The sequence below is a fragment of the Miniopterus natalensis genome, chromosome 1, assembly GCF_054644295.1.
Source record: "Miniopterus natalensis isolate mMinNat1 chromosome 1, mMinNat1.hap1, whole genome shotgun sequence".
Lineage (NCBI taxonomy): Eukaryota > Metazoa > Chordata > Mammalia > Chiroptera > Miniopteridae > Miniopterus > Miniopterus natalensis.
Window position 1 is genome coordinate 147,698,856 of NC_142081.1, and position 21,601 is coordinate 147,720,456.

General features: G+C 38.1%; 1 protein-coding gene across 2 annotated transcripts in view; it reads right to left on the reverse strand.

The window, feature by feature from the left end:
• BMPR1B (bone morphogenetic protein receptor type 1B) overlaps window positions 1–21,601 on the reverse strand; it is a 327,659-nt gene that overhangs the window by 174,032 nt on the left and 132,026 nt on the right. Inside the window, exon 2 of one of the 2 annotated variants that reach the window (XM_016206145.2) lies at window positions 8,273–8,374. In XM_016206145.2, the coding sequence (XP_016061631.2) occupies window positions 8,273–8,324 (52 nt within the window). In that variant the 5' untranslated portion in view covers window positions 8,325–8,374. Of the gene's footprint in view, window positions 1–8,272; window positions 8,375–21,601 lie in introns of those variants that run through there. The other variant, XM_016206160.2, reaches the window with a different exon arrangement.

Here is a 21,601-nt window from a genome sequence, read left to right on the forward strand (position 1 = left end):
TATGGTAAGAATAAGCATTTATATTTTTGATCTTCAAGGAACAAGTATTCTTGTTTTTCTATTTAAAAGCTGGAAAATAGAACAGTCATATGCTGGGAAATCTGATAAAGTTTCTAAATAAAATCCAACTGAAGATATGCTACATCTATTGACACAAACTGCAATTCCACATTGTTCTATGAAGTTATACTGAAAAAGAGATAACAAAAAACCTTCTAGCCAGTGTGCTAAATGGCAGTCACCCCTGTTTTCCCTTGTTGTGGTGCGAAGCGTTCCATACATGGGGCCCACGTCATTACTAGGTCTGTTAACAGTTTCACAGCTCAGTTTGGCTTCATTTGTTAAGCATCAAGCTGCCCTATCACTCGTGTAGACCTGAAAAGGTTGTTATGGTTCATAAGGTAAAACTTACAGAAGCATACAGCTGCTGTTCACATTCTCAAAGCAGTCTGTTAGAGTAATGATGTCACGGAAAAAGGCTGGAATGTATTACATGTCCCAGACAGCCGAGCCATTCAATCTCTCCAGTCAATGCAGGTACCCAGGTTGCACCATAAACATTATGGTAGCACTACAATAAGGCAAAAAGTTCATTTAAAACATAAAAATCCCTGAGGGAAGGTAACTAGCGCCTCTATAGTTCTGCCTTTAGGAAGCCTCACTTACCACTGGAACAACATCACTATCTCACAGTCTCATACCCTACTGTGAACCAGAAAGCTTTGCAGAAATTAGGCCCTTGAAGGAAACTATACAAGTTCATCTAAACAAATAAAACTATTTCCCTTTACTTATCATATATATTTATATAGGAAGCACAATGGATTGAATCCTGGTCTTCAAAGAAATGCAAAGCAATAATACATTATTAATTTTAAGAGCGTACCTATGTATTAAAAATGGCACCGAATGTTAAGCATTTGCACCCTCCAATAGAGACTGAAGAGGGGGTGTAGAAGAGGGGTCCGGTTTCCCCAGTTTAGTATTCTTTTGCAACAAAACATACAGACCATTTTCCAAATAAGAATATTTAAAGTGATTTTAGAAAAACATGAATATTTTAAAGTTTGCACTCTTTACATTTGTCCCATTTTAACTATTTCAGTGAAATTCCAAATTAGAGAAAAGAGAAACTCTGATCAACTATGTAAATTATAACTATTACAATTATTTGAATGCTCAAGATAAAAACAGAACAGATGCAGGGCATTGAAAAAGTCCTAAATTCTAGTCCCAAATCTGCCACTGATTGTTTAATCTTGAAAAAATTATTTAACAGCATTCAATTTTAGTCTCCAGAACTTCAAAATGAAGACCATGACAAACAATGATATATGAAGCTCCAAGTTCCACAACAGCATTTCTCATCCTACAGTCATTAGGAATGGGAGAGCCAAGCATGGGAATGATGACATCTAAACTATTCTTGCTCAATGTGAGGCACTGTCTTAAGCACTGTACACGTATTAATTCATTTAACCTTAAATAAACCTATGTTGTAGGTCCTGCTATTATCTTCATTTAGAGGTAAAGACATTGAGGAACAGCCAATTGAAGTAGCTTACCCAATGTCACACAAGTAGTGCATGGAAGAGCGAGAATTCACATACAGGCTGACTAACTCTGGGGCCAGCTTTTTCCACCACCACGCTAGACTCATATCCTCGCATATTCTTTGGGATGGAGAGTTCTGGTTGTTTTAATTTTAGTAAATAGGAAAAGTCAGAATTTAATAGTGGAAGGTTTAACGATTGAGGATATTGCAGTGCCTTGGATCACAGCAGTTTTACAACCCAGTGCTGTAGAGAAGCAGAGAAAGTGTAAGGTATTTCCCTTAGTTCCTGATCAGTTTTATTCTGTCCATAAAATGTAAACATATTTTCAATGTTACAAATAAGACCATTTTATCTTCATGGACATCCTGTATCTAATGCCTGCAACTCTAAGGCAACACTTCTTAACACCTGCTTATATTTGGAGTTGTACTGAGGCTAGAATTCAATCCAATAATGGTGTGCCATAAAGTAACAGCAATAGTTAAATCTGATATTAGCTATAAGGTGACATTTAAACATGGTATCTGTTACAAATAACTACAGTTTGAAAATGAGATGTTTTGGGCATGATTATTTATAGCTGAAGGCAAACTCTACTCACACCATGGGAAACGGCTTTGTTTAATGTACTGCCTATTGAGACTGGTGTATTTGGTGGATTAATAATAAGTAAACAAAGGATAGTTTAATCTCAGTAGCATGAAACATAAATACTCAAGAAGTTCTAAAGTTTGTTTAATATCTTGACAAAAGTGTGATATACTCATAAAATTTCCTACACGTTCCCAATCAGTCATATGATCGCTAACCAGGTACCTTTGCAGATAGGAAAGACCTTATAATTTTTTTACTTTTCATCAAAGAGGCAAAATATAAGAGATCTTTCCCTCCATTTTAATAAGCCACCTAGCTCTAAAATTCTGAGAACTCAAGCTCTTACATGGTATCTTCAAGCAGCTGTGAAAATAAAATTATTCTGACTCCATTTAAATTCCTTCTTGCCACAACATAAATATGCGTGCCAAAATATACAAGATTAAAAGAAAAATCCATTTATCAGCATGAGAGCTACACACAAAACAATCCCAGTCCTCCCACTTCTTCCTTCTTTGGGCCCAGCAACAACATGCAGGTACACCTCCAAACAGACTGGCTCTTCTGTCTGCCGGTCTTTCGCTGTGCCAGAGAACTATGTAATCAGAGCACTCCTTTTACAGTAAACAGCCACAATACAAGGTAAGTGTGGAAATAGATTCTAAATCATTCGAAACGTTTTGGGCACAGCTGGCAGAACACCTGTTGGAAATGGATGAGTGATATTTGAAACACAAAACAACAGAAGCCAAGGGCTGTTCACACAACTTTTGCTGCACGCTTTTCAGCATCAACAATTCTAAGCGTATTGAAAGACTCTGATGAAAAAGCAACGGACTAGAATTAGGTGAGCGTTTTGTTTTTCTTCTTGAAAACACAGAGCAACCCGTTGAAAATACGCTCACAAAAATGAACAGTTACCAATTCCACCATCTCACGGATAAGTGAAAAATGTCTACAAAAATGTTATGTTAACTCTTCTTTCTTTTATTTGTTTATGTTGCCCATACAACCCGCTAACTTTCATAGCACTTTCTATCTTTTTAAATGTCTAAATATATTTTACAAATAAAAATAGAAAATACATATGAAGACAGTATTAATTTTACCTTTACCATTTTGAACTATTAAATGTTTATTCACTCAAAGTAAGTAACCAGATTCTTTTTTCTCTTTTATCGCCTATGGGAGAGCCAGGGTTCAAGTTTTACAACTAAAATATAGAAGGTACTTGAAGCAAGAACCTAGTTGAATTTCAGAGGATTATCACCAAACAAAAATATAAAATATGGTTTCATCATTAAAAGTCCCAACAGTCAAATGAAGTTCTGACCTTCTACCTCTTGAGAACTCATTTCCAACCAATCAATAAGCATTTACTGTACTGTTATAATGCACCCACACCACATACCTCAAAATTCAGAGCAACTTTTATGCAAGGGGTTGGAAAAACCAGAAAAAGAGAGATCAGCTAAAAGTCCATGCCAAACACCATCCAAGGATGAAAGCTTTGAGAACTGTGAAAGTGAGAGTGAACTTTAGGGGTGAATTCTGGAGCCCAACAGAGGGTAAAGTAGCAGAGCTTGGTAATATACAGACAATTCAGCTTAAAGGACAGAAACAAGTTCAGTGTAGTTACGGTGGCCTTAGGGCATAGCTGATAATATGATTTAAAAACAACAACACTGAATTGAATAATAATCTAAGTTAACTAGCAATCTAGCAGCCTCACATTAAGGGAGCCTATATGTATTGTACAACTCAGTAAATACTACTCTTTCTCCACATGTTCAACAATCGTGATAAAGACAAAAAAGAATCTTGAAAAACTTAAAGCTCTGATAAGACTACATACATTTTTATCCGCAGGGACTAAGGCACAGTGAAAATCTCAGAAGCAATACTGCAAAAGCCTGAATTTATAAGAAGTCAGATGGAAAAAAATAACCAGATCCAGTGTCTAATTGTATCTTGAACAATTCTTGTTCTGTTATTTCATAAATGTTTGATTTTTACATCATCATCATAATACCCCAAATGCATTAGTACTGTTGGCTCAGTTCCTAGACCAAAAAAAAAAGGAGGAGGGAATAGTATTAGATTAATTTGTAAATAGTATCTGATTCAAGACAAACAATTCATGTTAAAGCATTGACCACACTAACTAGAATACTGTTGAAATTCTCCAGGTACTTTCATGAGTGTTGGCTTCCTTCAATTGTGGTAAAGGTATCCTAAAATGACTTTTGCTTTAAAATGTCTCAAACCAAAACAAGACATTTTCCTAGGTAATACCTGGAAAAAGTTACATCAACCTATGAAAATCAGAAAATATAATCACTAACCCTAAAAACTATAAAATAATCACTGAGATTTTTTTTGCTACATATTACAAAACCATATTAGTAATATACCACCTCTCCCTGATTGCTTCTATCAAGGAATTATAAGAAAATAAGAAAGCCATGGCTAGATATGAAATATGAGTTATCAGTTTCCTTTGGATCTGATTTAAATAACAAAGTTTATGAACTTTACAAACTTGACAAAATCAAGCACAGATTCATACCGCATTAGTCTAGGAAAATTTCCAAATATACAAGTACAATGGGCACTCAAGCCCATTTTCAAACTGTAGTTTTAAAATTTTCATGACAACCTAATAATATCACAGACCACCACATTGTCATGAACTATTAATTTTATGTTGAAGAGTTTAGTTATTACCCTGGCTTTAAACTCATAGTATCGGGTTACCCCTTAATGACAGAAGCTGTGAAATTAACTCTAGAGCAAAGGAGAAATGTGGGAAAAATTTAAATTTGTAGTTGTAGTTCTTTTTGGCTCACATACAGAATTCTCTTAAGAATCCACCACTTTAAGCATCTGGTTCCATCATCAATTTCCTTAATCATTTGTTGAAAGTTGGTGATTCCCAATTTTGGATCTCAGAGCCTTAAAAAATATTTTTACTTCTCAAATGGTAGAGGGGACACAGTGATTAAAAGTTCAGATTATAGAATCAGATTGTCTGGGGTCTTTGGCAAAACTAAAAAACCTCTCTTTGCCCTAGTTTCCATTCCAAATAGGGTTGTCATAGAAATAGGGTATTGTGGAGATTATAATGTGCTTTCAAAGTGGGTTTGGTATGTGGTCAATGTAGCTATTAATCTAATTATTTTCTGCAATGCTGCAGAATCCACAGCATCTAGAAGCTACTATCTCCCTAAGTCTGAAAGGCTTCGACATGTTCCAATCCTAAATTCCAAGGACCAAAAAGGAGCTTGCAAAAATGGAAGTGATTCTGGACTGAGATGGACTATAAGTACTTCTTCCTATTTCTCCCATGAGTACAGCTAACAACTCTGGACACTGTATACAAAACATGCACAGAAGACTGGGAAGTGCAAAGAAGATGACAGGCTCAGGACCTCGGGATCCAAGGGGAACAACGGGATATAAACTCCCTAGAATTTCTTTCTTCCTCACACATCCTAGACTGAGTTAACATCATCTCCCATACACTCAGGGAACTAATATGCAAATGAGAAATGTAGAGTTGCATATTGTGGCTACAGAGCAAGACTTAGGCGCTTGCTCTGTTTGTGAGCGTCCTGCTCACTTCATCTGGTTTTCTCTTTGACTCCCCAGGAAGACAGAGTCTCTTCCATCAGGCAGTCATACCCAACTCAGTTTAAACCCTTCTCACTGTTCACCTGAAAACTAATGAATCTGACTTGTCTATTTTGTTTTCATTTCTGGTTTCCCCCAGACGGGTAAACAGTGTTCTAGTTATAACATCTTAGATCCCAATAAATACTGTTACAACTATTGTTTAAAACCCAGCCAAAGAGAAGCCTTACCTTACTGTCGCTATAAGATTCTTCTAATTGTCTATCATGCCACGTCCCACTTGGGCACCTGCATTAGGACTTAATTATTCAGTACAGATTTTGCTGTACACGGATTAGTCTCTTTCCAAATACCCAGAATCCACCTCAACTTTCATTCATTGTTCTAATTTCTCCTGTTTGATTTTTGGCCTTTTACAAATAAAAATGATCAGCATTTGCCTTTGTACTAAACCTATATAAAGCACCTAAGACTTATGAAGGTACATCCCTCACTATCCCATAAACCTTACCCAGTCCATGAAGTCTGTCTCATACTTAAACTTGACCTTCGCTCTTCCCCCACTCACCATGTGTGCGTAGATCTACTAAACTCTTAAAATATAAATAATTCATTTGTATACCATGCTGTCTCTTGTGTTCCCTAATTACTTTATGTGTTTAAGTCTTGTCCACCAAATAAAATCACAGCCTTACTGAAAAGAGGAACTAAATCATATTCTTACAATATTCCTTCCACCATACATATCATAGTGCCGAACACAAAGCAGGTGTTAATTTGCCCATTTAACACATGACAGTTGAATCCCTGCTAGTTAATGTGCTGAAGTCTGGGGATAAAGAGGAAAACAGAAGGCAGTATCTATCCATAATGGGTTTGCAGAGCACTATACAAGAGCCATGGAAACATTTTAAGGCGTATATGGAGAATCAAACCAGAGATGTAGTCAAGGCTTGTGGCAGGTAAGTAAGGAAATATCTACCTCTGCTGGGGAAAGAATCACAGAGAAAAAATATTTCTTTTAAAAAGAATCATGATGGATAAATAAAAATTTCCTAAAGAATTTAGATGCAGATATGCACAACCCAAGGAAACGGACAATGGTGGGGAGAGGGACTGGGGAGAGGGATGGGACAGGGTGGAACGGGTCATCGGGGAGAAAAAGGGACATCTGTAATATTTTAACAAAAATAAAATTTAAAAATTAAAAAAAAAGAAAGAAAGAAATAGGGAACAACCTGGCCGGTGTGGCTCAGCAGCTGAGCATCGACCTAGGATCCAGGAGATTGCAGTTCGATTCCCAGTCAGGGCACATGCCCAGGCTGTAGGCTCGATCCCCAGTCGGAAGCGTGCAGGAGGCAGCTGATCAATGACTCTCTCATCATTGATGTTTCTATCTCTCTCTCTCCCTTTCCCTTCCTCTCTCTGAAATCAATAAAGATATTTTTTTTTTTAAGAAGAAAGAGATAGGGAATAGAAAGTGCAGAGGAATAGAATCACGAATGACTAAGCAGATGAACTGAGAAACTACAGAAAATTCATAGACTATAAGTACAAGTATAGAAAGGGTAGTAACCAGTAACAAGGTTAGAATGGCAGGCAAGGATCTGATGAAGCTGAAGGGCCCTATATACCACAGGACATAATCCTGGAGGCATCGAAGGTCACTGAAGACAGAGTGTTAGAATGAGATATCCCTTCCCCTGACAAAATGGTAGACAGTTTGTAAAGGGAAAAACTGGAGAGATGTTAGGAAGCTATTTTAGAGTATAACTGAGAAATGATAAAGATCCGAGCTAAGGGATACAAGAAATTAAATCATAATTGAAAGCACAGATGTGGATGAACACATCTGAGTGAATAGAGAGAAGAGCCAAAGAAAGGACTCTGAGCAACATTAACATTTAACATGAATCTTTACTGAAAGTCAAACCCATTCTTAGTTCGGGAATAAATTAAATATTTTTTTCTATCTTTAAAATTGCAGTTCCCAATGTATAAACAAGAAGAAACAGGTCAAGAATAATATTTTAAAGCCTAAACTGGAAACTATGTTTATCTACCTACTGATCTTGGACTGTCTTTCAAACAAAGTAATAGAATTTCATCTCCCCTGCTCACCCCCAACCTGTCAACGTGAAGGGCTACAAACATGCCTGTTCATCAGGTTTTCTTTTGAAAATGGGTACAAATAAAATTCGCTTGAAGGCAGTAAATAAAGTCCACAATCACTCTTCCCATTTGGCCTCTATGCCACTTGACTTCTGCCTTCACTAGTTCCGTCCCCTTCACGCCCCGCCCCCCCACAGGAATTCAAATGACTGTGTTAACACCTTAACTAACTTTTATATGACCTGGTTAAAGACATGGTGAATTGGCTCAATAGAAGTTGACACACAAAATCGCTTTATGGTTTTCCCCTAATAACAATGATTCAATTTTTAAAGGTGTACTGTCATGGCAAGTGTGACTTGATTTAGAATACCAACCGGATAAATATGCTGCTGATATCTGTGGCACACACTGCTCTTTATGATTCATGCAAGGTACGTCCACTTCGGATACGTTCACTCTCTTGACCACGCCGAAACCTGTAAAATAAAAGAAATAATAAATAACTACAAGAAATTCAATGTGAGGTACATGTTACATTTTAACAAAAACAACAAAAAATGCATACAAAACCTAAATCTTTCACTCCACTACTGGAGGCAACATAACTTTAGAAAGATAAAGCAATTTTCCCTTAAATCATATGCCAATACTTATTTATTTGGTTCAGCTTGCTAACATCCTCGGAGCATCTACTCTGTCCATGCATCACGCCCATACTGAAAAAAGCATGAGCTTTTGCATATACCTTCAGGTGAAGTGACCGCCAACAACTGACAAAGAACAACATCTACGCGGAGGCTGCCGCGGCATCCTTTCTCTCTCAGCTCTAACACAGCCGTCCCGAAAGCTCCCCCCTAGATACTGTGGCTAATGCAGCATCTCCCCCACGTTCCAGTCGCTCTCTACCCCTTCACCCCGTTTCACTGCGTGCATAACAAGCAGCTCTGTCCTGAGTTATATTATTACGCTTTGTGTTTACAGCAGTGCCCCCTCAGCCACAGGGGCAGTGTTCCAAGACCCCCCCAGGGGTGCCATAATATATATATAATACTGTGTTTTTTCCTACACAAATATGCCCATGATAAAGTTTAATTTGTAAATTAGGCACAGTTAAGAGATTAACAATAATAATTATTAACAAAAATAGAACAATTTTTAATAATATGCCAGAATAAAAGGTACATGAATGTGGTCTCTCTGGTAAATGAGATGGCTACTCAGGAAAGATTGGGTGAGTAGTGTATACAGCGTGGACACTCCGGACAAAGGGATGATTCACATCCCAGGGGGGACGCAGCAAGATATTTCACCACCATACTCAGAACAGCACGTAATTTAAAATTATAAATTATTTCTTTCTGGAATTCTCCATTTAATATTTTTAGATGGCGGTCGACTGCAGATAACTGAAATCATGCAAAGTGACACCTCGAATAAGGGGTAACTACTGTACTTTGTGTGACTTCCACTATTGGGCCCTAAGCCTCCGCAGAGCTGGGAACCCTCAGTCTTGTCCACAGCTTCATCAGCGGTGCCTAGAACAGTGCCTGCCGCATGCTCAGCAGGCCCGTGGTGGTCCAGTGAATACTTCCAACGCACAAACTCTGTTCTAAAGAAAATCCTAACAGGAAAGCATTTATTTGGCACCTCTCTGTGAGTTCACAAGGCCCAGAGAGAAGCATATGACAAACCAATATGAATAGATTTATTCAACTCAGCTTCCATCCAGTGCCACGGATTCAGTGGCCATCAAACGTCCGCTGCCCTTGAAGTGTATTTTAAACTGTCTCCAAAGTGAAGGAGAAGCGAGAAAAGGAACGCAAGAGGAAATAAAACTAATCTGCTTACTGAAAGAAACATGAACACCGCAGTCAGGAATTCATAATGCAAACACTTTTTAAAATGTCATTCAAGCTTCAAGTTGCTATTTGTTCCTACGAGTTACTGTGGCTGGGAAGACATACGGCATTAGAACAGGTAATTCAGAAACTGCTGTATTCTATGTAATTAGGCTCCTCTGGAGGTCAGCTGCACGTTGGGATCAAATAATGTGAGGGTTCTGTTTAGAGCTGCTATAAAATGTCAGAGAAGAAAACTGAAACAAAAAGGCACACAGAACCCTGCAGTGTCGTACTTTCAAAACATGTGATGGAATAAAGTTCCATTTTCAAAACCTATTTTCTTAAAGAACCCAGTATTAATTGCATGTTGATGTATAAAGCACACAAAGTTGCATTTCTGTGCTTTGGATACCAGACTCTCAGTTCCTTGAGTGCAGCCCATTGTACAAAATTCCCAGGTCAGGGGTGCAGTAGACAAATTAATTAGTCTATTAAGTCTCAGTCGTATCCTGGCACTGATGTTTAGGTTAGCACCTTCAGCAACAAGTTTCTAATGCTTAACTATGCTGCCATTTGTTCCTCGGAGAAATTAGGAATGAAGGGAAAAAAAGAAAACACGGCTGGGAAAAGTTCCCACTGACCTAAAGGCAGAAACATGCACGTGAGTCAGGGGCAGATTGGTGGATTCATAAAAGGGAGAAAAACTCTGGTTGATTAGTTCTTGCTGTTTTAAGTGATTGCGAGAAAAATAAATGGCTTCATATCTAAGGGAAATTTAAATGGCATTTAACACTCTACAAAATCAACCTAAGAAAAGATGATAATTTGCTATGACTTAGCACTACAGAGAAACCAATGATCTCATATGACGAGTCTCTGAAGCACTTCATGGGAAGATTAAACACTTCTGACTAAATATCTGTGGATGCTACAAATGACTGAAATGAACCCAATCAAATATTTGAAAAAAACTGGCATGTGAGAATGTGTGTGCATGCACACACTCGCACACACACGCCCACACACACCCACACAGAAGGGGGAGAGAGGGGAGGGAGAAAGGGAACTATGCCTTATCTTTTATCTTATAGCCATTAGCTACTGCAGGGTGTTTGTAAGAGAACCGCATGCCGTACATAGCTCAAAATTCAATAAAAGCAAAATTTTGTTTATTATACAAGACAACAGAATACCTGTGCATTGGGTAGGAATTTCTTTTCAATTTTCCCTCCTCTTTTGTTCAGTGGGGCCATGGTACAGTGAAATGTTTTTATAGCATCAATGACCCAGAAGAGTAAGAAATAAGGGAGGCTCTAAAAGCAGTTTTATGCGTAAGAACTGGGTATTGAGATGTCAAGAACAGTAATGAGAAATGAATAGCTCAGTGTACAATGACACTATCTGTCATAACAAATACCTGTTACATATTAGGCAATCACACTATGTTACAACCTTGATATATCCACACTAAGGTGATGTTAAAGTCCAGGCCATTTACACTCCATCCAGAATGCTGGATGACTGAAAAGGTGACCACAGTAATTATGTCTTACATTTGCTCCCGAATACCCTATTGTTTGGCTAATTTTCTCCGAACTCAGTGCCATTAAATTGAGGATTATTAAAATATAATTACATTTACTGGACTTTTTTTCAGGAAATAATCTGACACATTGAAACAGAAAAGAATTAGAGGAGATAATAATGTAATATTATTTATAATAGCAAAACACTGAAACAATGTAAATGCCCAACAATAAGGACATAGTTAAATTAATTATCATACAATAGAATATTAAAAAGTCATTAAATGCCATGCTTTCAGGAAACGTTGAATGGGATAGAAAAATCCCTAGGTTATGGCAGGCACGAAATGAAGAATTGTTAAATGAATGAACTAAAATGCAGTTTAGGAAATCATATGCATATTTGATTCAAATTTTAATACTAATATTCACATTATATAAAAATGTATTACATATATTCTGTATGTAATAAGCACACTCATACAAAAAAAGAAAAAAACACATCAAAGTGTACACAGAGGTTACCTTTGGGTAGAAGAACTAAATACAATTCTAATTATAAACATGGATTGCCTTTACAATTAGAAATGAAGCAGTTGTAGCCACTACAATAGCTTGAGTCCAGTGATGCTTCCTGTATGATCATCAGTAGAATAAAGGAAGAGTCAGAACCTTCCGAGTGACATTCTCAACCACTTGCTCAGACCCCCGACTCGAACCAACTCCAGTAAATTTGGTAACCTCCCATACCAGCTTTGCCCAAGGATGATTAATCCCTGTTCAACTCTTTCCTCTTAATGTGTGCATTAATAAAATGTCTACTTATCTGAGAGATGTGTTGATAAGGAAATACACAATATTTCCTTATCTATGGCCCTGGGATTTCTCTTCTGAGGCCAAAACAGGGGTGTGTGTGGATGTATTTGACAAACTCCTGTGTTTATGATAAACTGCCCTCAACCTTCTTCACATGTGGCAATGGGTACCGTACTATCTCCGCTGCAGAGAAGCCCGTCATTCCAATGGACAGTTGCAATTTTCCCCAAAAAATGTCATTTTGAAAGTGAGTTTTTTAAAATAGCATTTTCAAGCAACATTGCCAACTTTTTTAAGTGTTTAAAAAGATACAGCTACTCCCCAGATTCTACTTCTAAGTTACAAATTATGGCGTAAGCAAAATCCTCCATTCCAGCCTATCTCTTATAGACATTTCTGTACCATCGTCTCTGTCCCTTATAAGCATCTCTATGTGTAGTTTTCTTTCCATCACTACAAAATCAAAACAAATAGCACTATTTTGTGTTCTGTTTGTGTGGTTACTATGGTAGTGATCTGGATTTTACACCTAGGATAATCCTATTTGGGGTGGGAGAGAGAAGTATGGGACCAAAAGAAAGAAAAAGTTAGGGCAATGGTCAGCACCTTTAAACATTTACTTTTCCCCTGGAACAGACTTTGGCCAAAATCTATAAAACTCTGACCTGAGCCTTCAGCTTCCTGGCACAAAAGTACTTAGCATTATGATGGGAACACCATGACACTGGCAAAATCAGCAGCCCTTTCCCTTCCTCTTAAGAGGCATTCAAATTCTGTTTCTCACCATCCCCCAAATTTCCACCGCCTACTCTTCCCCCACACACACACCTAGTCAGGCCCTGGTCCAAAGGTTCTAATGACCAGACCATGGAAATGTCATACAGTGACTGAAAGTCTTTGATGGAAAACAAACGAGATAGGACACCTTGCTTGCCTTGCACTTAATTTTTTTTTTTAAATGTTTTTATTGATTTCAGAGAGAGGAAGGGAGAGGGAAAGAGAGAGATAGAAACATCAATGATGAGAGTCATTGATTGGCTGCCTCCTGCACACCCCCTACTGGGGATGGAGCACCCCAACCTGGGCATGTGCCCTGACTGGAAATTGAACCACAACTTCCTAGTCGAAGCTCAACGCCTGAGACACGCAGGCTGGGCCCTCAAATTTTAAATATACAGCTCTCCCCAGTGTCTTTGAGGATGTCACTGTAGGTGACTCATGGAAACAGTAGTTAGTGAAAGAAATGTACATTTTCTATTTTCATGGGTTTCCTCGATTGTCAACAAAATGATTTCCTTGAATATTTGCATCAAATGAACCAATGGTTTTCAAAGTATTTTAGAAGTTCTCCCCCTTTAAATAATATCCTTTAAAAAAAACCCAGAAACATAAAAACAGCTAATGTGATTGAAGAAGGGAAGACACGAGGCAGAGCCACAGAGCTTTACCAACAGGCTGCCTACCTACTGCTCAGCTTCCGCACAAGGCTCCTTAAATATCCTTTAGATTTCTAGGGCCCTGGGGTCATGATTTGAAAGCCAATTAAAGAGTTAGAATCAAAGAGTTAATATTCACAGTGTTGACTATTCTAAGCAATGTAAAATTCCATGACACACAGTTATTTATAACTTTAAAAAGTGTAAGGCATCGCTAATTTTTTTCAACAAACTTTTGCTCCATTATTAAATGAGGAAAATTATGTCACAATGGCATTTTTAAATCTGGGAGTTCATCAAATAGGCCCAAGTTCTTAAAAATGCATTATGTCCTCTTAAATTGTTTTTGACAGAGGAAAAAAGCACTACATGTCTTGTAATTAGTGAATTAATTATAAAACTTAGAGTCAGAGGCCAGAATCACATGCAATCTTATTAGGTAATAGAAATTGTTGCAGTAATTTCAAAAAGGGAAAGAGAAGCAATGATCTGCATGCCTCCTAGCTAGCCAAGTAAATGTCCAGAAATTTAACACACCCTGCCTCACATTTGTTGAGTTCTCCTAAAACTGTCCAAACAAAAGACAGGTAAAGTTTTAAAGAGTCGATAAAAATATTTTTTAAAGTACTCTGAATATTTTAAGTGTTACAATAATGCCTCATTTCAAAAAGACGCAGCTGAATGTTATGAACATTTCAGTGTCTTTATTATGACATATCCTCAAGAGACAGTCTCTTGAGATATTAACATTTAATCACTTCCTATTGAAAACATGACACTTTTGTCATCATTGCTTGTTGATGGCTTTTAAAAATTATTTGTACTTATAAATCTCACTAGGCAGAGAGCTACTTCAGAATAGAATGTAGGTTCTATTGACCTTAGTTCGGTTACTCATTAATTCATTTAACGTTGCTACTGTACACTTGCTGGCTTTATGCTAAATACTTACAAGTAATAAGTATATGTGGAAAAACATCACAGTCCCTATCCATAAATACTCAAAGTGTAACAAACAAGTTATTGCCATACACTGTCTTAGAGTTCAACACAGTGTGCCACAGGAGCACCAGGGAGGGACAGAGAGCCCACCTGGAACAGCAGGGAACACGGCAGATCTGAGCTGCAGGGGAAGCTTCAGCGAGGTCCTGAAGACCACTGGGAGCTGATCACAGAACATGCGATGAAATACAAGGTCTGAAGATTTGAGCAGTAGCATATATTCAAGAGTTTCATGTGCCATAATGAGGATTTTGCCTTTTATTCTAAGGAACCGCCTAATGGAGTTTTAGTAAATTCACTTTGACTATAAAACAGATACTAGAAGGGAAGGAGCAAAACTGCAGGGAGACCGGTGAGGGGACACTAATGGTGATTCAAGGTGAGAAACGATGGGTCCTACACTAAGGCCATGGTCATCAAGAGAGAAAATGATGCCCATATTTGAGAAGAATTGTGGAAATAAAACAGGAAGGATTTAAAAACTTGTGTTGAGATAGACAGCAATCAAGATATCAGAGACAATTCCTAGGTTTGTGGTTTTGGCAACAGCCAGAGTAATTGCGCAGTTTGCTAATACAGAGGACACAAGAGAAGCAAGCTGGTGGGAGGGAAGGAAGACGACTTTAGGCTGGGACATGGGGCATGGCCAACTCGGAGCTCCTCCTGACATCCTAGTGGAGATGTGCAGAAATCGCACAGGAGGGTCTGCTGGGGGGGAGAGACCTGTTCTGCGGATAAAGACGTGAGAGCCATCAGCGTTTCGCCCTGACACAGGCCATGCCAGCGGGCTGAGCGGGCCGGGAGAGGGCCAGGGGCTAAGCCGCAGACTGAGCTCCCGAGAGCCCCAACAGGAGGCCGCGGGAGTGGGGAGCCCTGCAAAGCAAGCACAGACGCATCCACACGGGTGGGAGAAGCGCGTGAGGGAAGTACAGAGGGCAGTTTTGAGACGGGGACACCGAAGTGTCAAATGATCGTGAGATACAACAAAAGGACTAAAAAGAGGCCAACAGATGTTGCAACAAAAGAGGAAATCCATGAACTGTGCAAAAATAGCTTCAGCAGTGAGATGATAACAGAACTGATACAAAGCTGTAGAGGAGCAAATATGATGTGAGAGCACAGAGAAAACAGCTCTAGCATAGCGCCTGGTACACAGAAAATGTACCAACTATTTCCTTTTTTTAAATTTAACTTATCGAGGTGACACTGGTTAATAAACATATAGGTTTCAAGCGTACAACTCTATAATACATCACCTGCATACTGCATTGTCTACTTACCACCCAAAGTCCATTCTCCTTACTTGACCCCCTCTACCCTTCAATCTCCCCCCACCCCCTTCCCTTTGGTAACCACCATACTGTCGGCTGTGTCTGAGTTTTTGTCTTGCTTGTTCTCTTATTGCTTTCAGTTTTATATCTCACATGAGTGAAAGCATATGGTTCTTGACTTTTTCCATCTGGCTTATTTCACTCAGCATATTCTCAAGGTCCATTTATTCATAAAGACATATTTACCCCGTTGTTCACTGCAGCATTACTCACAGTGGCTAAGCCATGGAAACAGCCAAAGTGTCCCTCAATAGATGACTGGATAAAAAAGATGTGGTGCATATATACTATGGAATACTACACAGCCATAGAAAAGATGAAATAATGCCATTTGCGGCAACATGGATGGATCTTAAGAATACCAACTATTTCTAATTTACATTTCTCTGCTTCATGTGACCCTGCCCAAGTTCTAAAATATGCCACAATCCCCAAAGCAATACTAAACAAATGTTTTATGATGGCTTTGACTACAATTGAAACCTCAGTGGAAAGTAAGAGAAGTGCTCTGGGACACTCATTATATTAAGCACTTAGAATTCTTTAAACCATTGTCTTAGCCAAATTTCAAGTTCCTCAATCTCAAGAAGCCAGAATTGTTAGGGGACTTTACTTTGGTTGGTTTTAAGTGTATGTGTTACGAAAATTAGTAAATGAATTGTGTCACAAATCATTTCATTTGTTTCATTTTTTTAAGGAATCTTAAGGGAATCAAAAAAAACACTTTAGCCCTAACTAAAACATTTAGAAAATATGTCAAGTGTAAAACTTAACATCACACTAAATTATGCCATAGATTTTGTGTGAATTAGTAAAGCTCAATTGATTACTATTAAATATTAATTACAGTGCAGGAGGTACTTATTATTAATTCACCTGTCTCCTTATATCACCCGTTCAACATTACAGTAAAGTCTAGAAGCAGATAAGAATTAAAGAATTGCCTTTTATCATTTGTAAACAACATTGGGACACGAAAGTGCTTGAAGAGAAAATATCTTAATGTAAAATATCTGATATGAACCAAAGACCCAAAAGCAAAAGGGCCCTGTTTTAGAAGCCTTCCTAAACATGGTTTAATATCTAAGACAAAGTCAGCAGTCCCAGCCAGCTGTCTTCCATTGCATCGGACCCTCACCAAACAGTATTTTCCGATTATCTTACTATGAGACCTCATTTACATGACAATACAGCAAGAGGCGGACCCACCCAGTGTTGTCTGAGAAGAATAAATCAGAAATTCGATGAGGTCTTAACTCTGAACTGTTTTCAGTTTGCCAAGATTTAATGTAACTGGTCTGCCATTATGCACAATAATACAGGTTTTTGCATATAACTCCAAATCTAAGAAACTTATAAAAGAATTTCACATATCCATTAGAATGACTTGCAGATGCTAACATTTAAAAAAAACAAAACCCACATTCAATCATCTAGAATGATGGGACTGAAAAGCACGTGTGAAGTCCATTTTACCTGGTTCCTGTTTTCTCTCCACAAACAGCTCCTTCTCTGATTCCCCTCGCCCCCCAATTTCTGTTAGTGAAACAACCAACATTCCAGAGACACACAGCCTCAACACTTTGGAGTTTTCTTTAACGTCAGTCTCCTGCATCCTCTATATCCAAATAATTGCCAAACACAATGGATTCCACATCCTCGGGGTGCCAGGAATCCGTCTCCTTCTTTCCATTACCTCTTCCGCGACGCAGTTGGGCCCTCTGCTCCTTGAGCAGCTTCCGAATGCATTCCGGTTCTTCCTAAGCAGTTTCAACCGCTCGCCATAAAGTCCAGTTCCAGCTAACTGCTTTCCAAGCCTTCAGTGACTCCCCTCTGCCTAGCAAAGTACGTGAGCACTCCTGGACCTGGCATTTAAGACACAATTACATGCCAGTTTTCTTCATGAGCAACCTACTTAAGGCTTAATAATCTGAAACTCCCAGTCTTTACTCGTGGCATTTCTGCCAACTGAAAGCTCTTCCCCCATCTCCTCCCACCAAAAGGGCTGCTCAATGCTTCAGTAATAATCTCAAATGTTGGTTCCTTCATAACGATTTTCTTTTTCCCCAGCTGCCTCTGACCCTGTCCTGTGAGCCCTCGCAGAATGCCTGTGTCCCCTCTGCTTCCTACATGTGTCTTCTGTATCTTCCGTATTGTTTTTGCCTTCTGCCCCTAGGAATCTGCTGACTGGGGGGGGGGGGGGGGATTGTGCCACAGCTATTCCTCATTTCAAGGCACCTAATGACCTGATCACAGTAACACTGTCAGTACTTGCTGAATTCAATAGAAAATGTTAATACGTTAATGCAGGTTTGGAGGCAAATCAACTCATCAGTGACCCACAAGGAGGGAATGAACTGCTCTATCCATTAGAGCTTTTACTGCCCCTTTCTTGTGAACCAAGCCCACAGTTCATGCTAGTTGTGTCCAGATGATCTGAGTTTACCAGTTATTGTCAGTGAAACTTAGGAACTTTGGGTGAATAGATTACATACAAATAGCTTTCCAGCAGAGAAAGTAAATATTAGGCCAATTTTGAGACAGGAAAGATCTTTTCTAAAGTAACTCCTATTATTCTACCACAGGAAAAAATACCCTTTTAATAAGTTTCAAAAAAAAATGAAATGCTTTAAACATGTTTTTTTAGAAGCCAACATGTAAGTTAATTTGAGGTAATCTGTTTTCTAAATTTTATCTACTAGATATTCATGTTATGAACATGATGAAAAGGTACTATTTTAAGCTATTTCTTAAACTGCAGAAAGCAAATGTAGCCATCACACACACAAACACTCATACACACACACACATACAAACTATAAATCAATATAACACTAAAAGATTCAATGAAAATAGTGACAGCTTTAAAAAAATGCAACCCAATGTATAGCCAAATAACTCATGAAACTCAGCATGCATTGCTGACTTTGGACATGATCACCAAATTTAACAAGGTGTTCTTGAGAGAAACAAAATAAGACAGGTCCCCGGAGCATCCATTCAAAATGGCAGATGCATCTGAACTCCAGGGCAAACTCCTCTAGGCTAATATTATGGTTGGCCTTGAGTTAAGATTGTAAAGTGTAAACATTTTTAATTTAAGTAATACTTCAGAACACAGGAAAGCTCTTTGTTAAAGTCTGGTTAGTAACCATAACAGAAAAAATAGAGCAATATAAGACCTAAATATGATCATGTAATTTTTCTTTATAGATAAAACCAAGAAGAGTTTGGTACAAAATCTGAAAAATCTGTAAAACATATGCTCATTAAAAAAACATTAAATGCCCTGCAGTGCAATCTGGAGGAGCACAACTATTTTTCATAAATAGTATTTCATAAAGTCATTCATCATTGAGTCACACATATCAAAGCTGTCATCTTAAAAAAAAAGAAAAAAAGAAAAGAAAAAGCAATCTGTGCCTTGCAGGTAATCTTTGCTACATGAAATTGGACTGCTGCATATTACCATTCACTGAATTCTTATAAAGCCCTGATTGCTGCCTGTCACCATTTGCAAAATCCAATAAAAGTTATTTCCCACCAACACCTCCTGACCACCACCATCACCACCCATTCAGCTTTAGAAATCTGCTTGGTTCCTTAGCTTATCTTTTTAAAGAGATGGTTAAAGTCCTTATGAATTTCCAAACTCTCACTAAAATCCCCCCCACCAGTACGATGTCCAAGTTTCAGAGCGCTTTTGTGCTTTTCTTTATATCTGAATTTGACATGGACCTAGAATTTCTTTAAGGCATCTGTTCTGAGTTATTTTTCTAACACTAGGTGAAAGATCTGTGCTGATCTGTGGAACTATTCTCAAATAATTATTTTAACTACTGACAACATTTAGGATATAGCTAACTAAAGTTAGGAAGCCAGTATGTTATTTTTAAAAAACAGAAAAATTAATTGATTTATACTAGGACAGACTGCTTATATTTGGCATCATTAATCTTAGGTTCCCTGTATTTCTGGGATTAAAAAGGAGGGAGTTGATCGTAGATTGTAAAATTGACTAAAAGTATAAGACATTATTGCTATTCTATGTATGGTATGGGAGAAACCCACATTCCTAGAGTTTTTCTAAATAGGCAGAGGGAGGTCAACAAATTTCTGATCTAACAGACATGAGTTCCACTTGTTGGAAGCAGAGGGGAAAAGTAATCCAACATATATTTTGTACAGTCCAATACAAACTCTTCATTTAATAGGTGAGGAAACTAAGGTCTAAGCAGACAGGAGATTTTACTTCTAGGAAAGTAAACTAAATTAGAAAGGTCCAGGCAAAAGTACTAAAGGCTTTGCTATATCAGGCAAAATTCACTCAGTGGCAATGATTTATTCAAACTAACTTACACATAAAGGAGATTTATTGGCTCCCATAATTGCAAAGCTAAGAAGTATGTATGAGCTTCAGGTGAGGCTTGATCCAGTGATTCAATGAAATAACCAAGGACCCATCTTCCATTTCATTTCTCCACTATACCATTTTAGCTCATTATTCCAACACAGGGACCAGCAATTCCTGAGGCTAACTAGTCCCTCTGCTCAGGTTCGCCACAAAAGAAAGCATTGTTGTTCTACAATGCCAACCAAAGCCCTGTGATTCCGTTTAAGGAATTGGCTAAGGTCACATACCCACCTGCATACCTCACTAGAGCCAGAGGGTGAAATACACTGACTGTCTTGATCTAAACTGCAGGAGGTGAAGTCAGCTTCCCTGAAAATTCACAGATACTCAGAAGGAAACCATGGGCTGCTGCTAGGAGAAAAGTTGGCAAATAAATGTTGGGAGGCAATCAACTAGTTCACCCCACCAATCAAGTCTGGAACATATTCTGATCCTATATCTGAAGACTTTTGCCTCTGCCCTTTTTTATAGTCCCTGCTTTAAGAGATTTTGTAATGTTGAGAAAGCAAAATGTAAAGCAAAAATATATATTCTTTCTCCAATTTATGAGTACAGTAAGTTTTGCCTAGAAATATAGGAGTAAGAAGTCACTATACAAGGAAATATTTCAGCTAGTAGGATGATTTCAGTAATTCTAAAACTCCAACTTTACCTTGCTTGTCCCAGTAAAAGTGAAGACAAGTAACTAAAGTGGCCACACAGGAGTAATACAGATGTGTCAAGTGAATGTTTTAAATGCCTAAGGGCAGGAGGGGAAAAGAAAAGTATTTTCAGAAGGAAGAGAAACTTCTTCCAAAAATGAAAGAGAATATCACAGTCTCCAACACAGCATATGCTAGTGAAGATATAACATCCTTAAACTGAATCCCATAATAACTGGAAACAACTGAGTATGGAAGGCAACCCCCCTCAAGAATAGTTTACTCATGTTATTTAGCTCCATACTGTCCATTTTCCTAATGCCCTCTCCAAGTGTAAGCCAGACTTTCAGAAGATCATGCCAAAGACATCTAGAACTCAAAGTATCTTTGTGCTGAAAGGTCATCTAATCTAGCACATTTCAAACTGCCTAGGGGTAGGGGCAAACAGAGCAAAGGAGGTTTTATAGCCACTCCCTCCTCCCACTATTACATCTCCAAGAAGAATATGTCTGATTTTATTTATTCTACAAAAAATAGCTTCTGAAAAAGATTTCATGTGAACAAAGACCACTGTATCTGAAAGGACAGTTAATCTAAACTTCTTTCTTTTCTTTTTTAAATGTTATTTTATTGTGGTAAAAATACAACATATCCACCCTCTTAACAAATTTTGTGTGCAATACAATATTGTTGATA